Source organism: Microcaecilia unicolor, unplaced genomic scaffold, assembly GCF_901765095.1.
Source record: "Microcaecilia unicolor unplaced genomic scaffold, aMicUni1.1, whole genome shotgun sequence".
Classification (NCBI taxonomy): Eukaryota; Metazoa; Chordata; class Amphibia; order Gymnophiona; family Siphonopidae; genus Microcaecilia; species Microcaecilia unicolor.
Genome location: NW_021963176.1, coordinates 96,256 through 110,654, shown reverse-complemented (window position 1 = coordinate 110,654; position 14,399 = coordinate 96,256). Strand labels below are relative to the sequence as shown.

The 14,399-nt window shown below is 48.5% G+C and overlaps 1 protein-coding gene across 1 annotated transcript in view; it reads left to right on the top strand.

Moving 5' to 3' along the window:
• LOC115459045 (integrin alpha-11-like) overlaps positions 1-14,399 on the top strand; it is a gene marked incomplete at its 5' end in the record, with an annotated part of 127,725 nt that overhangs the window by 43,578 nt on the left and 69,748 nt on the right. Inside the window, 3 exons of the mRNA XM_030188910.1 lie at positions 1,508-1,650; positions 5,332-5,442; positions 8,139-8,224. Of these exons, the coding sequence (XP_030044770.1) occupies positions 1,508-1,650; positions 5,332-5,442; positions 8,139-8,224 (340 nt within the window). The remainder of the gene's footprint in view (positions 1-1,507; positions 1,651-5,331; positions 5,443-8,138; positions 8,225-14,399) is intronic.

The window sequence follows — 14,399 nt, the reverse complement described above, 5'->3', positions numbered from 1 at the left end:
GACCTGACATAATTGAGGGAACCTAATTACTGCAAGGGCAGAGGCAGCTTTACTGCACACATGTCAGCTCTGCCCTTTGCCCACGCCACTGCCCTGCCCTTGCTACGCCACTGCTTAGGACTGCATTTAGGAAATGGCCCTCAAAAATTGGCCCTGAACGGTATTCTTTAACGGGCCTTCCAGGATCAGCAGCCTTTACAGAATAGCGCATAGTGCCGGGATCTGCGCCCAAAGTTAACTGCAAGGACTTACAGCAAGTGAAAGCTGGTGTAAATCCTGCTGCGTAAAGTCAGTCGCAGGTCACCGGTATTCGGCAATACTGCGAGGGTCTTTAGTGAATGCCCCTGACCCACTCATGCCCCTCCCATGGCCACTCCCACTTTTCAGTTGCGCACTATGAGATTCTCGTGCAGATCATTATAGAATAGCAGTTAGGAAGATGCGCCTGCAAATCCATAATGTTGCTCATTAGCGCCAGTAATTCTTAGCAGCTACTACTACTATTGGTTATCATTTCTAAAGCGCTACTAGACGTACTCAGCGCTGTACACTTGAACATGAAGAGACAGTCCCTGCTCAACAGAACTTACAATCTAATTAGGACAGACAAACAGGACAAATAAGGGAATATTAAAGTGAGGATGATAAAATAAGGGTTCTGAACAAGTGAATAAGGGTTAGGAGTTAAAAGCAGCATCAAAAGGTGGGCTTTTAGCTTAGATTTGAAGACGGCCAGAGATGGAGCTTGACGTACCGGCTCAGGAAGTCTATTCCAGGCATATGGTGCAGCAAGATAAAAGGAACGGAGTCTGGAGTTAGCAGTGGAGGAGAAGGGTGCAGATAAGAGAGATTTACCCAGTGAACAGAGTTCTCAGGGAGGGATAAGAGGGGAGAGGTACTGAGGAGCTGTAGAGTGAATGCACTTATAGGTCAATAAGAGCAGCTAATCATTAGCACTAATTGGCTTGTTAGCCGGGTTAGTTGTCCATCTCAAGAATTTCTGCCATTTAGACAATCTGGCCTTTAGCGACTTTCCCACGTTAGAGTATAAGATCAGTTACCCCCACAACCGAGGCGTCTAGGTTCTCTTATAGTTTCACCCGGCCTCGGTGCGCTCCCACAGACACTAGGTATAGAGCTACGAAAGTTAAGCCGCTATTTCAGGAACAGCGCTGAGGCGGCTCACTGGCATCTAACATTTATCACCACCATGAGTTGCATAAAGATTAAGCTGCACTTAATGCGTGACGCACGCTATATATAGCCCCTCCCCCCTTGCGTATGTATAGTAGCCACTTGCTTAGGTAATGTGCATTGAACACAAAAAAAAAGCGTTATAAAATGATTAGTGTCTCTCGGACGCAGTCTGTGCGCTGGGAAATAATGTCCAGGTGGGGACGGCGCGGACTGATTCTCCCTCAAGCTGCCACGAGCTGTTCAGGTTCCCCTAGAAGCAGTCGGTGTTCGTAATTAGCGTCCTGTGTTTCTGTCCTTTCTGTCTGCGCAGCAATCACCTATAACACTACCATCGACGAGCGGAGATACACCCCCCGGGCTATATTAGATGAAAATGGTGACAAATACACTCAGAGAAACATCGTGACAAGAGCTGCGAAAACGCACTGCGACCAGCTAAACTTCCACGTCCTGGTGAGTACAGCTAGGATCAGAGACGGGGCACAGGAGGACAGCGTCCTTTTGCTTTTCCATGTGACTTGTGAGAGGTGGGTACGAAGCAAGCAGAGCTCTGCCGACTCTCACTAACCTCATGTGGTCCTGTTCTGAGTCACCGGCAGCGCACCCAGCGGCTTGGGCTGAGACAGGAAAAGAAAGCCAAAGATGTGTCCTTTGATCTGGTTCAGACTTTTGCAGGAGGGTTTTTTGTTTCTGTCTGCCCTCAAACAATTGAATTCCTCTGTCTGCTCACACAGAAAGGGCCACTGCTTTTGGAAAAATGCTTAGTGCTCAGAGGAGACCATGGCTTTGGGCCAGATATTTCTTGTAGCTGCTCCCCCAGGTCTGAAAGTAGAGGGAGAGGGTTTGGCAACCTGTGTGTGTAGCTGCAGCTGCTGAAAAGCCTCTTTCCTGGTGGCAGATGCAGGGGAGAATATGACATACAGCAGCACTTCCAAGGGCCGCCGAGGGGGGGGGGGGGTGGACAAAATTTTCCGTGGTCCGGGCCTCCAAGGGGGACCTGGCCCCGGGGTCTCTCTCTCTCTCCTGCTTCTGACAGGACCCGGGTGATCGTGTCCCCACAGGAGCAGCAGAGAGAAAACTCCGGTGATCTCCCCACCCACTTGGAGGCTGGGGAGGTCCCGGAGGAGCAGACCCTGCAGGTCTTCCTCCAGCGCTGCTCTTCATTCTGCCCACTGCTTGCCAAGCGGCTGCTTTTTCTCTCAGGCTGCGCATGCTCGGTTTGAAACCAGCATGCCCTGAGAGAAAAAGCAACCGCAGGGGCAGGCAATGGGCAGAGTGAAGAGCAGAGCTGGAGGAAGACCTCTTCAGCTGACCCGGGCCTTTGGATCCCCACCAGCCGAGGTATTTCAATTGCAGTTCCAGCAGCGATCCGGGGGGGAGGGGTGGCAGTGGCCAGGATTGTGGGGGGGGGGGGAGGTAGCAGCAGCGACAATCGTGGGAGGGGCGGTGGCGCTGTCTGCCTGTGGAGGGGACATTAGGAAAGGACCGGGGATGCATGGAAGGACTTCCCACGGTCAGACGTTAAATCCAAGGGTCCCTTCTTATTGATAAAATAAAGGCAGGCCTCAGAGAGTGGTGTGGTAGCCGTGTTAGTCCACTTTTAAAGATAATAAATAGAAATAAATCAAAACATAGAAAAGAAAATAAGATGATACCTTTATCAGAATATAAAGTGAAACACAGAGGCATTCCAAGAGACAGAGATAAACACTTCAAAATCCTGACTGAGTCCTTCAAACCAAAAGGCTACAACCCCAAAATAATCTCCAAGAATATCGCTTCTTCCCTTAAAATACCTGGAGAAAACCTACTGCAGTGCAAAGAGAAGAGAGCCACAGAGAGAATCCCTCTTGTAGTGACATACAATCCAGAGCTAGAAAAATGGGCAGAATCATAAAAGATTTACAAGCCACAACTCCAGGAGGATGAAGTACTGAAAGAGAGTTTCCCAGCCAAACAAACATGAAAGAAGAGAATGCCACATGGCCCTGCAATATTCCCAGCTGCAAACTGTGCCAACACATTTCACAGGATCCTACAGTCACTCACATGGGAAAAACATTCAGAGTAAGGGGATCATTCACATGCTCATCCTCCAATGTAATATACATACTACTACTACTTATCATTTCTATAGCGCTACCGGACATACGCAGCGCTTTACACTTGAACATGGAGAGACAGTCCCTGCTCGATAGAGCTTACAATCTAATTATGACAGACAGGACAAGTAAGGGATAAGGGTTAGGACAGACAGGACATATCATCATTCAATGTAAAAAGTGTGAAGAAGGGATATTGGAGAATCAAGCCAGATGCTAAAGACACGGCTCAATTTACACAGACACAATATTAAACACTCCAGGGCCAACCAGGATGCTAATCTCTGTGGGTCAGCAATGATCTTATGGGAAGGACACTAAAAGGAAAATTTAAGACAATCCAGGAACGTAAGACCTTTTAAGTCGAAATGAAGAAATATTTTGACACCCACCAGACAGGACTTTAACATAGGCAGCCGAGACCCCCTCGGGCCTAAGGGTATTCATGATATTGAAATAATAACAAGACACACAGTATTTTCTTACTTGGCACAACTTGGCCGCAGCTTTATTTGAAATACAAACATCATAAGCCTGGGTATACCCAATCCAATCAACCTTCCAGCTTAGTAGCCAACCCAGTCCGCCGTCATTAGCAAGACTGACCAATCGTATACAGGGCTCCCCGCTGTACAGCAAGGACGCTCAACCGTAAGCGAAGCTATCCCAGCTGCCTAACTTACACCATCAGGCTTGGGTACTCCACCAAAGCTGCGACAAAATATATACATGTATGTATCCACATAAAACCGGGAGGGAGGGCTGGGTGCCTACAGATGCCTGGACGCCAGAAGAGGACGTCCGGGCTCCGCCCAGGGGTTTTAAACCCCTTTTCTCCCCACCCTTCCCAGCGGGGTGCCTCTGAGCGGTGGGAACGTGCCCACCGCGCCACGCTCCACCCCGCTGACATATTGGGCATGCCTGTCGGGGGCACAGTGCCATGTTACAGGCGGCTCCGTGCACCCGGGGGGGGGGGCACTGCGCCTTGCTTAAAGATCTGGGCTTTCTATCCCGTTATAAACTATAAAATTCTACTGCTTTGTCATCCTGTTATCGACCATCCACGTCTCCCTGTTTCTCACCTAACCTACCCCTCCCTTTTCCTGTAAGACTGTCATTACAGTGCCTCTGTGTTTCACTTTATATTCTGATACTTGTCAACATTTGTACATAAGTACATAAGTAATGCCATACTGGGAAAAGACCAAGGGTCCATCGAGCCCAGCATCTTGTCCACGACAGCGGCCAATCCAGGCCAAGGGCAACTGGCAAGCTTCCCAAACGTACAAACATTCTATACATGTTATTCCTGGAATTTGGATTTTTCCAAGTCCGTTTAGTAGCGGTTTATGGACTTGTCCTTTAGGAAACCGTCCAACCCCTTTTAAAACTCTGCTAAGCTAACCGCCTTCACCACATTTTCCGGCAATGAATTCCAGAGTTTAATTACACGTTGGGTGAAGAAAAATTTTCTCCGATTTGTTTTAAATTTACTACACTGTAGTTTAATCGCATGCCCCCTAGTCCTAGTATTTTTGGAAAGCGTGAACAGACGCTTCACATCCACCTGTTCCACTCCACTCATTATTTTATATACCTCTATCATGTCTCCACATGGTTCTTTCCCATCTGAAGAAGAAGGCTTCTCTGTCAGAGGCCTGGTGAGGAGGAGGCCCCAGAGCTTCTGCTGGGTTCTGTCAGAGTGCTGATGTTCTGGGAAGTTCTCCCTCGCCTTCCAAAGCTAATCAAAAGATGTATTAAGTTCGTCCAATAGAAAAAGTATCATCTTGTTTTCTTATGTTTTGACTTATTTCTATTCACTACCTTGTAGCAGATTAAGAAAGAGCAGATCCCGGATGGGCCTGGCAGTCTGCACTCATTTTTCCTGGCCAAGGCTCCCTGGAGCAGCGGTTGCTTTGTTCTTCTCGTGTTTTCAGCTGAGGGCTCCCCCTTCTCTCCCATTGTCAGCTCTTCACCTGGGATCTCTGCTTGGCCCTGGTTTCCATCCTTCTGTGCTCTGTCTCACTCTCAGGATACTGCAGATTATGTGAAACCCATCACCTTCTTGCTGGAATATGGACTACGCTATCCAGACGAAGGACCTACACTGGATTTCGGGTGGCCAACCAAGCTGAGAGTGTCCGTATGTATTGTACTCTGTTAACTGCCAAAGGGGGGAATGTTCAGACTACTAATCATTTCTATAGTACTACTAGACATACACAGCGCTTTACACATTATATGTAGGCAGTTTCTTTGACCCTAGAGGGCTCACAATCTTTTTCTACCTGGGGCAATGGAGGGTTAAGTGACTTGCCCAAAGTCACAAGGAGCTGCAGTGGGAATTGAACCCAGGTCGGCAGGATCAAAGCCTGCTACACTAACCATTAGGCCACTCCTTCACTCAGAGTGAAAGAAACTCAAATCCACTGTCAGAATCATACCAGGAAGTGCTAAAGCCAGAAAAGGTTCTTGAGTTCCTTCAGGGCCCTGACAGGATGTTAATGTTCTGGGAAGTTCTCTCTCAGGGTTCAGCTAGGAAGAGTTTCCTGGGATCCTGCTGAGCTCTGTCAAAGTGCTAATGTTTTCAGAAGTTCTTTCTGAGGGGGTTGAGCTAGGAAGAGGTTCTTGAGGTCCCTCTGGGTCCTGTCAGGATGCTGAAGTTCTGGGAAGTTCTCTTTCAGAGGGCTGAGCTAGGAAGAAATTCCTGAGGTCCTGCTGAGCTCTGTCAAGGTGTTAATGGTCTTGGAAATTCTCTCTCAGAGGCCCAGTGAGAAAGAGGTTCCAGGGCTCCTGCTGGGTCCTGTCAGAGTGCTGATATTCTGGGAAGTTCTCTCTCAGAGGGTTCAGCTAGGAAGAGGTTCTTCAGGTCCTGCCAGTCCTGTCTGAATGCTGAAGTTCTGGAAAGCTCTTTTTCAGAGGGTTAAAAAGTTCCTGGGCTCTTTGAGACCCCTATCAGGGGGGCCGAAGCTGTAGGAAGTGTCCTCACAGAGGTCCCATTAAGTGAGAGACCTGCCAGAAGCTGAAGAGTAACTCACATAGACAGTCAAAAAACTACAGGGCAGTTCTATAACTGCACACATGCAGTAGTGCTGAGAAAATTGGCAACTGACCGCACACTACACACTATTCAATAATGCAGTGTATACCTGCAATGGGCCAGAGGGGGGGGGGGGGGGTGTACACATGCACAAAGCATGGGTGTGTCTCCAACTTCTGTATGTAACTTCTAGAATACTATCAGTTACGTGCCACACTTAGGTCTGTCCATTTACGCCTGCAATTGACATGGTCTAAGTCTATGAGCCAATAATGTAGACCTGCTGATTCTTGTCCAGATGCCAGTAAAGAATTAACGCTCAACACACAGCATCGAGACATCTACATTTTGCCGCTCATTTATAGTGGTTTTGATAGATAAGTTCCTCCTCCTGGAAGTTACTCAGTACTCAATCATTACTCCAAGCCACCAAGGTTTCTGCCTCATGTAGGTCAGCGGCGTAGCCAAGGGTGGGCCCAGGCCCACCCACTTTGGGCTCAGGCCCACCTAGTAGTAGCACACCTATGATGTGGCTGGCAGGGAACCCCAAGCCCCACCAGCCAAAAACTCCCAATAACTGTCCCTCCTGCATACTACTACTACTATTTATCATTTCTATAGCGCTACCTTGTAAATAGCAGATCTTCGCCTGCAGTGAGCAGCGACTGATACACACTGTTCGTACCAGCCCCTTAGCCTTCCCTCTGGTGTGTTCCCGCCTATGTGGAAACAGGAAGTTGCATCAGAGAGAAGGCTGTGGGGCCAACATGAGCAGTGTGTATTAGTTGCTGCTCACTGCCGGTGTAAATCTGCTACTTAAAAGGTATGCGGGGGAGGGGGGATGTTTGAGAGACCATATGTAGGGTTACCATATGTCAGGATTTACCCAGACATGTCCTCTTTTTGAAGACATGTCCGGGCAATCGGGCGGGTTTTGCCCGCCAGCCTGCCCGTTTGTCCAGAAATCCGGACAAACGGGCAAATTGCTAGCCTCCCCTCCCCTTACTTACTACTGCCCTGGTGGTCTAGTGACCTCTTCCACTTTTGGGGCAGGAAAGAGCCCCCTCTTTCCTGCCCTTACGCGCTGCCCTGCATGCATCCTTCCTGTTGCTAATCTCGGTGTCGATTCAAAATGGCCACCGGGAGTTGAAGTGACCTCGTGAGACTTCAACTCTCGGCGGCCATTTTGAATCGGCGCCGAGATCAGCAACAGGAAGGATGCATGCAGGGCAGCGCGTAAGGGGAGGGGGGTGACGGGGTGTGTGACAGGGGGGAGGGGAAAATGTGACGGGTGGAGCAAGGGTGTGACATGGGCGGAGTGAGGGTGTGAAAGGGGCGGGGCATGTGTCCTCCTTTTTGGGGGACAAAATATGGTAACCCTAACCATATGGCATGCAGGCGAGAGAGGGAGAGACCAAATCAGTTGTGGGACAGGACAGAGTTCTTCTGCCCTCCCCCCCCCCACCATCTTGGGCCCAGGCCCACCCAAAATTGAGTATCTAGCTACACCCCGAGGTAGGTAATCTCAGAAAGGTTTCCCCGGTCCCAGCTGAAGGCAGGAATATACTACTACTACTTAACATTTCTAAAGCGCTACTAGGCTTACGCAGCGCTGTACAATTTAACATAGAATATGTCATTCTGATTGCCTTAGGAAATGAGAGCTTCATGCTTGCAGTGGGGCAGAAAGCGGCCTGGATCTGGCTTGCTGGGTGAGGTTTGCTGGCTCTGCTCGAGTTCATGGTGTGCGTTGGTGGTTTGGAGCTCATGGTAGTAACCCTGCTTTTCTGTTGGACCAGGTGCCCTTCTGGAATGGATGTAATGAGGATGAACACTGTGTCCCAGATCTTGTGCTGCACGGAAGGAGCGACATCCTCAGCGCCAAGTGAGTACACGAGACCCTCCATTGTTTGGATACATAGTGCATCCTGGGGTGTCAGAGCACTTTGGGGGAACAGGTTATTCTCAGGACAGGGTTAGGGCTGATATTTTCAGTACTACGCACAGAAGAAACTGCACATTCATTGAAATTCAGTGCAAAGGTCATGTGAAAACGGGGCTGGTTTATGGCTTCTGTTTTAAGTCATTCCAAAAATAATGTAGGAACCTCCCTTCTTTACAGAACGGTAGCACGAGTGTCCGTACATTGAAATGCAATCTGTACGCCCGCCCTATAGCTGGTGTAAATGCCGCATCCAGATGTATGCATGAAAAGCATAAATTATAGTAACATAGTAGATGACGGCAGAAAAAGACCTGCACGGTCCATCCAGTCTGCCCAACAAGATAAACTCATATGTGCTACTTTTTGTGTATACCCTACTTTGATTTGTACCTGTGCTCTTCAGGGCACAGACCGTATAAGTCTACCCAGCACTATCCCCACCTCCCAACCACCAGCCCTACCTCCCACCACCGGCTCTGGCACAGACCGTATAAGTCTGCCCAGCACTATCCCCACCTCCCAACCACCAGCCCCGCCTCCCACTACCGGCTCTGGCACAGACCGTATAAGTCTGCCCAGCACTATCCCCGCCTCCCAACCACCAGCCCCGCCTCCCACCACCGGCTCTGGCACAGACCATATAAGTCTGCCCAGCACTATCCCTGTCTCCCACCACCGGCTCTGGCACAGACCGTATAAGTCTGCCCAGCAGTATCCCCGCCTCCCAACCACCAGCCCCGCCTCCCAACCACCGGCTCTGGCACAGACCATATAAGTCTGCCCAGCGCTATCCCCGCCTCCCAACCACCAGCCCCGCCTCCCACCACTGGCTCTGGCACAGACCGTATAAGTCTGCCCAGCACTATCCCCGCCTCCCAACCACCAGCCCCGCCTCCCACCACCGGCTCTGGCACAGACCGTATAAGTCTGCCCAGCACTATCCCTGTCTCCCACCACCGGCTCTGGCACAGACCGTATAAGTCTGCCCAGCACTATCCCCGCCTCCCAACCACCAGCCCCGCCTCCCACCACTGGCTCTGGCACAGACCGTATAAGTCTGCCCAGCACTATCCCCACCTCCCAACCACCGGCTCTGGCACAGACCGTATAAGTCTGCCCACACGATGCCGTCACTCACACCCACTGGCAAAGGGCGCACCATCAAAGCAAGGCGTGCATTTTTCCGCTACTCAGTATTCTAGAACAGGTCATTTACTACTACTACTACTACTTATCACTTCTATAACGCTACAAGGCATACGGAGCGCTGTACACCATACACAAAAAGACAGTCCCTGCTCAAAGCGTTCACAATCTAAATAAGACAGGTAAACAGACAGAACAACTAAGAGGTAAGGGAATTAAAGAGAGGTGGAGATAAAAGGGTACAGGGCAAGTGAGTAGTGGTTAGGAGTCAAAAGAGGCGTTAAAGAGGGGGGCTTTTAGCCTGGATTTGAAAACAGCCAAAGACGGGGCTAGACGTACAAGCTCGGGAAGTCTAATCCAGGTGTGAGGTGCAGCGAGATAAAAGGAACGGAGTCTGGAATTAGCAGTAGAGGAGAAGGGGACAGACAAGAGAGATTTATCCACAGAACTGAGTATCCGAGGGGGGAGGGGCGTAGGGAGAGACAAGAGTGGAGAGGTACTGGGGAGCGATAGAGTGAAAGCACTTATAGGTCAATAAGAGAAGTCTGAATTGAATTTACACATTATGAGCACCTACTGACACACACAACTGATTAAATGATCTGCCGTTTCCCCACCCTCCTGCCACCTAACCAGTGGCATTCCTAGGGTGGCTGGCACCTGGGGCGGATCGCCGATGCGCCCCCCCCCCCCCCCCCGGGTGCAGCGTGACCCCCCCCCACCCCAGGCGAAACGACGGACACCCCCTCCCCGGCGAAACGACCCCCCCCCCCCCCGGGTGCATTTTACCTGCTGGAGGGGGTGCCGCGCGCCTGTCGGCTTTGCTCGTTCCCTGCTCCCTCTGCCCCGGAACAGGAAGTAACCCTTTCCGGGGCAGAGGGAGCAGAGAATGAGCGTTGCCAACAGACACGCGGCACCCCCCCAGCGGCATGCACCAGGGGCAGACTGCACCCACCGCCCCCCCCCCCCTTAGTACGCCACTGCAACTAACACTAGGGCGCCTTCTTAAAGAGTGACCCCAAAGATGCCTCAGCGTTACCTCTACTGCTCACTCAGGTTTCTTGCTGGAGGGTCTTCCCAAGCACTGCTGAGTCCTACGGCCTGGTCCTGATAACCTACTGACCACAAACTGGACTCTTGCCAGCCCATGGGCAAGTGTCCCGCCTTACGAGCCGTTTCCTGCTGCTTTGTAGATCCACTGAGACCCTCACAAAACTCAGGAGCCCCAAAGTTTCTAGAAATGGACTTACTGACCAAGTACAAATAAAATGCTGAAATCATTGACCAGTGACAGACTAAAACATTTATTAGGGAAAAGGCAGACATTATAGTACATAATACCCAGTGTACCTGCATGTAACTCCCCTTGAGCTACTACTGAAAAAGATGTGAGCAAAATCCAAATAAATAAGTCCATAAGTATTGCCACACTGGGACAGACCAAAGCTCCATCAAGCCCAGCATCCTGTCTCCAACAGTGGCCAATCCAGGTCACAAATACCTTGCAAGATCCCAGAAAAGCTGAATACATTTTATGCTGCTTATCCAAGAAATAAGCATTGGATTTTCCCCAAGTCAGTTTAATAATCGTCTGTGGACTTTTCCTTTAGGAAGCCGTCCAGACCTTTTTTAAACCCCGCTAAGCTAACCGCCTTTACCACATTCTCTGGCAACAAATTCCAGAGTTTAATTACATGTTGAGTGAACTGTGAAAGATATGAACATCAATCAACATACAGGATAAAAAATAATGGGATTGTACAATAAATGATACCGAATTAAAAGATTTACTTTAACCAATGCCCGGGTAAGATATGTTAGGTAGGATTGGATCCTGACCCAGGTTAGGTCAGCTGTGCCTCTGAGTCAGGACTGGAGGCCATTAGTAAATCCTAGACTTCCCCTCTAGAACGGTTACCACACAGCCAATGACAGTCCAGTGCACTGGCCTCTCAGCCAATCGTAATGCAGAATATTACAATCCTACAACTCTCAGAGGATGCTGGGAAATATGCTCTCCAGCCTCGCTCTGGGGTCTATGTAATTCATTTTGTTATCCTTTAATGTGGTAGATTACTTACTTCCAGTTTTCCCAGTCTAACCTTTCTGCGTACAGAAATGAGAAGTTTAAACCACCATGTTAAAAAGTATCTACAGACATTATAGTTAACTCTGTATTAAATCAAATAACAAAAAATGACCACTATAATTTCAAAATATGTGTAAACAAAAAGTATATACCTTAAATGGAAGGAAAAAGCCTCAAAAGAGCTCCAGATCTAAAGATCTATAGAGCTAAGAGCGATCAAATTGATCTGTACTTCATCACTGGCTTTAAAAAACCTTTCGAGGGTATAAGAAATTGCTGTATGGAAAACATCAAACTATCAATGTGCATCAAAAAAATCAAAATCCAGCACAGCATAAAGAACTCCAGAAAAGGTACTTAGCTCAAGCAAACTGTAAATGTTCCTCCTGGAACTCATTTAGCTCTTGTGGCTTTTGTTCCGCATCTGCTAACACCCCAGAAATTGGAGAGTCATGGGATAGGAGGTAGTGTTCTATCATGGATTAAAAACTGGTTAAAAGATAGGAAACAGAGAGTAGGGTTAAATGGTCAGTATTCTCAATGGAGAAGGGTAGTTAGTGGGGTTCCCCAGGGGTCTGTGATGGGACTGCTGCTTTTTAACATATTTATAAATGACCTAGATATGGGAGTAACTAGTGAGGTAATTAAATTTGCTGATGACACAAAGTTATTCAAAGTCGTTAAATCGCGGGAGGATTGTGAAAAATTACAAGAGGACCTTACGAGACTGGGAGACTGGGCGTCTAAATGGCAGATGACGTTTAATGTGAGCAAGTGCAAAGTGATGCATGTGAGAAAGAGGAAACCGAATTATAGCTACGTCAAGCAAGGTTCCACGTTAGGAGTCACAGACCAAGAAAGGGATCTAGGTGTCGTCGTTGATGATACGTTGAAACCTTCTGCTCAGTGTGCTGCTGCGGCTAAGAAAGCAAATAGAATGTTAGGTATTATTAGGAAAGGAATGGAAAACAAAAATGAGGATGTTATAATGCCTTTGTATTGCTCCATGGTGCGACCGCACCTTGAGTATTGTGTTCAATTCTGGTTGCCGCATCTCAAAAAAGATATAGTGGAATTAGAAAAGGTGCAGAGAAAGGCAACGAAAATGATAAAGGGAATGGGACAACTTCCTTATGAGGAAAGGCTAAAGCGGCCAGGGCTCTTCAGCTTGGAGAAAAGGTGGCTGAGGGGAGATATGATAGAGGTCTTGTGGGAGGTTACTGAGAGGACGGTCGCAAGGAAAGCGAGAGCGGCCCAAGAAAGAGCGAAGGAGGAATGCACATGTCACGTATGAGCAGGAAGCTCGCCCCCTGGTGGATAAAAGAGTGGGGGAAGGAAGGGATAAGGTGAGGAACTACCAGCCCCATAATGCATCTGACCCAAGACAGCACAGGCAAGCAGTGGGGGAGGAGGAGCAGGATTGGGAGATGAGCTCCAATCAGGCTGATGATGAACAGCTGGGGGAACCTGAGAGGGAGGAGGAGGTGATGGAATGGGATAAAGTGGAAGAGTCAGGGGAGAGGGAGGAGGAAGGAATGGAGGTGTCTGCATGGGCTCAGACTAGAGGAACCAAGGTGAGAGGTTTGCTGGCTGCTGTTTTTCCTAAACTGAGTGGTATTGTAAGAGATGAATTGAGGCAGCTGGGGAAGAGGCTGCGGCAGGAAGTAACCCAGAGACTGAGGTGGAGGAGCGAGTGAAACTGCCTGCCGGGTGGAGGTTGTCAGCAGGTTGTCTTGAATACTGCTGGGGAGAAGGGAAGGTAATATTGAATTGCTTTGGGTTATATGCAGCAGGCTGGAAGGAACAAAGGTCAGTGATTGAAATGTGAACTTTATGTTACCAGCCAGTGAAGGAACCCTTATGTAACCCTGTGAATTTTAACAAGGGTTAATGATGAAGGGTGAAATAACGTCAAGTATTGCAAGCATGTGAAAAATAAAAGAAGAATTCTTTTAATAATATGACTGGAGTCTTTGGTCATCCTTTGGGGATATACTATCCATAAATCACCGTGGGCAAGTTCCTTGACGGAAGGAGGAAACGGAGGTGGAGATCAGGCAGAGAGTGGCCAGGTGGCAGGCAGAGCAGGAGTCAGTGTTGGAACAGCCTGGCTAAGCAGGGTCAACCATGGCCAAGGAGTGGAAGGGAGACCTGCTGACAGTCTATAAAATAATGTGGAGTTGAACGGGTAGATGTGAAGCGTCTGTTTACGCTTTCCAAAAATACTAGGAGTAGGGGGCAAGCAATGTAGTAAATTTAAAACAAATCAGAGAAAATGTTTCTTCACTCAACATGTAATTAAACTCTGGAATTTGTTGCCTGAGAATGTGTTAAAGGCGGTTAGCTTAGCAGAGTTTTAAAAAGGTTTGGACAGCTTCCTAAAGGAAAAGTCCGTAGACCGTTATTAAATGGACTTGGGGAAAATCCACTATTTCTGGGATAAGCTGTATAAAATGTATTGTACTGATTTGGGATCTTGCCAGGTACTTGTGACCTCAATTGGCCACTGTTGGAAACAGGATGCTGGGCTCGATGGACCTTTGGTCTGTCCCAGTATGGCAATACTTATGTACATTTTTTGTTATTTGATTTAGAGAGTTTGCTCATATTGACTCCGCATCCATTCAGTTTATTACTTTATAGTTATGCAGGAAGTATGAGCATGTGTTCAAATCCTCAGTCCCTCCATGCCAGGGGATTTCATCTGCTTATCAATGCCAAATATTGAGCAGTGGGGTCCCTTTTTCCTTCGTGTGTGAAATGGGTTTTAAAAGTGGGTAATACCCACTACTCACACACTGGTTAAAACTTAAAACAATACCAATGTCATTCTTACAGCACTTCCAAACAGAAAATGCTGAATTCCAGATTTACTTAGTA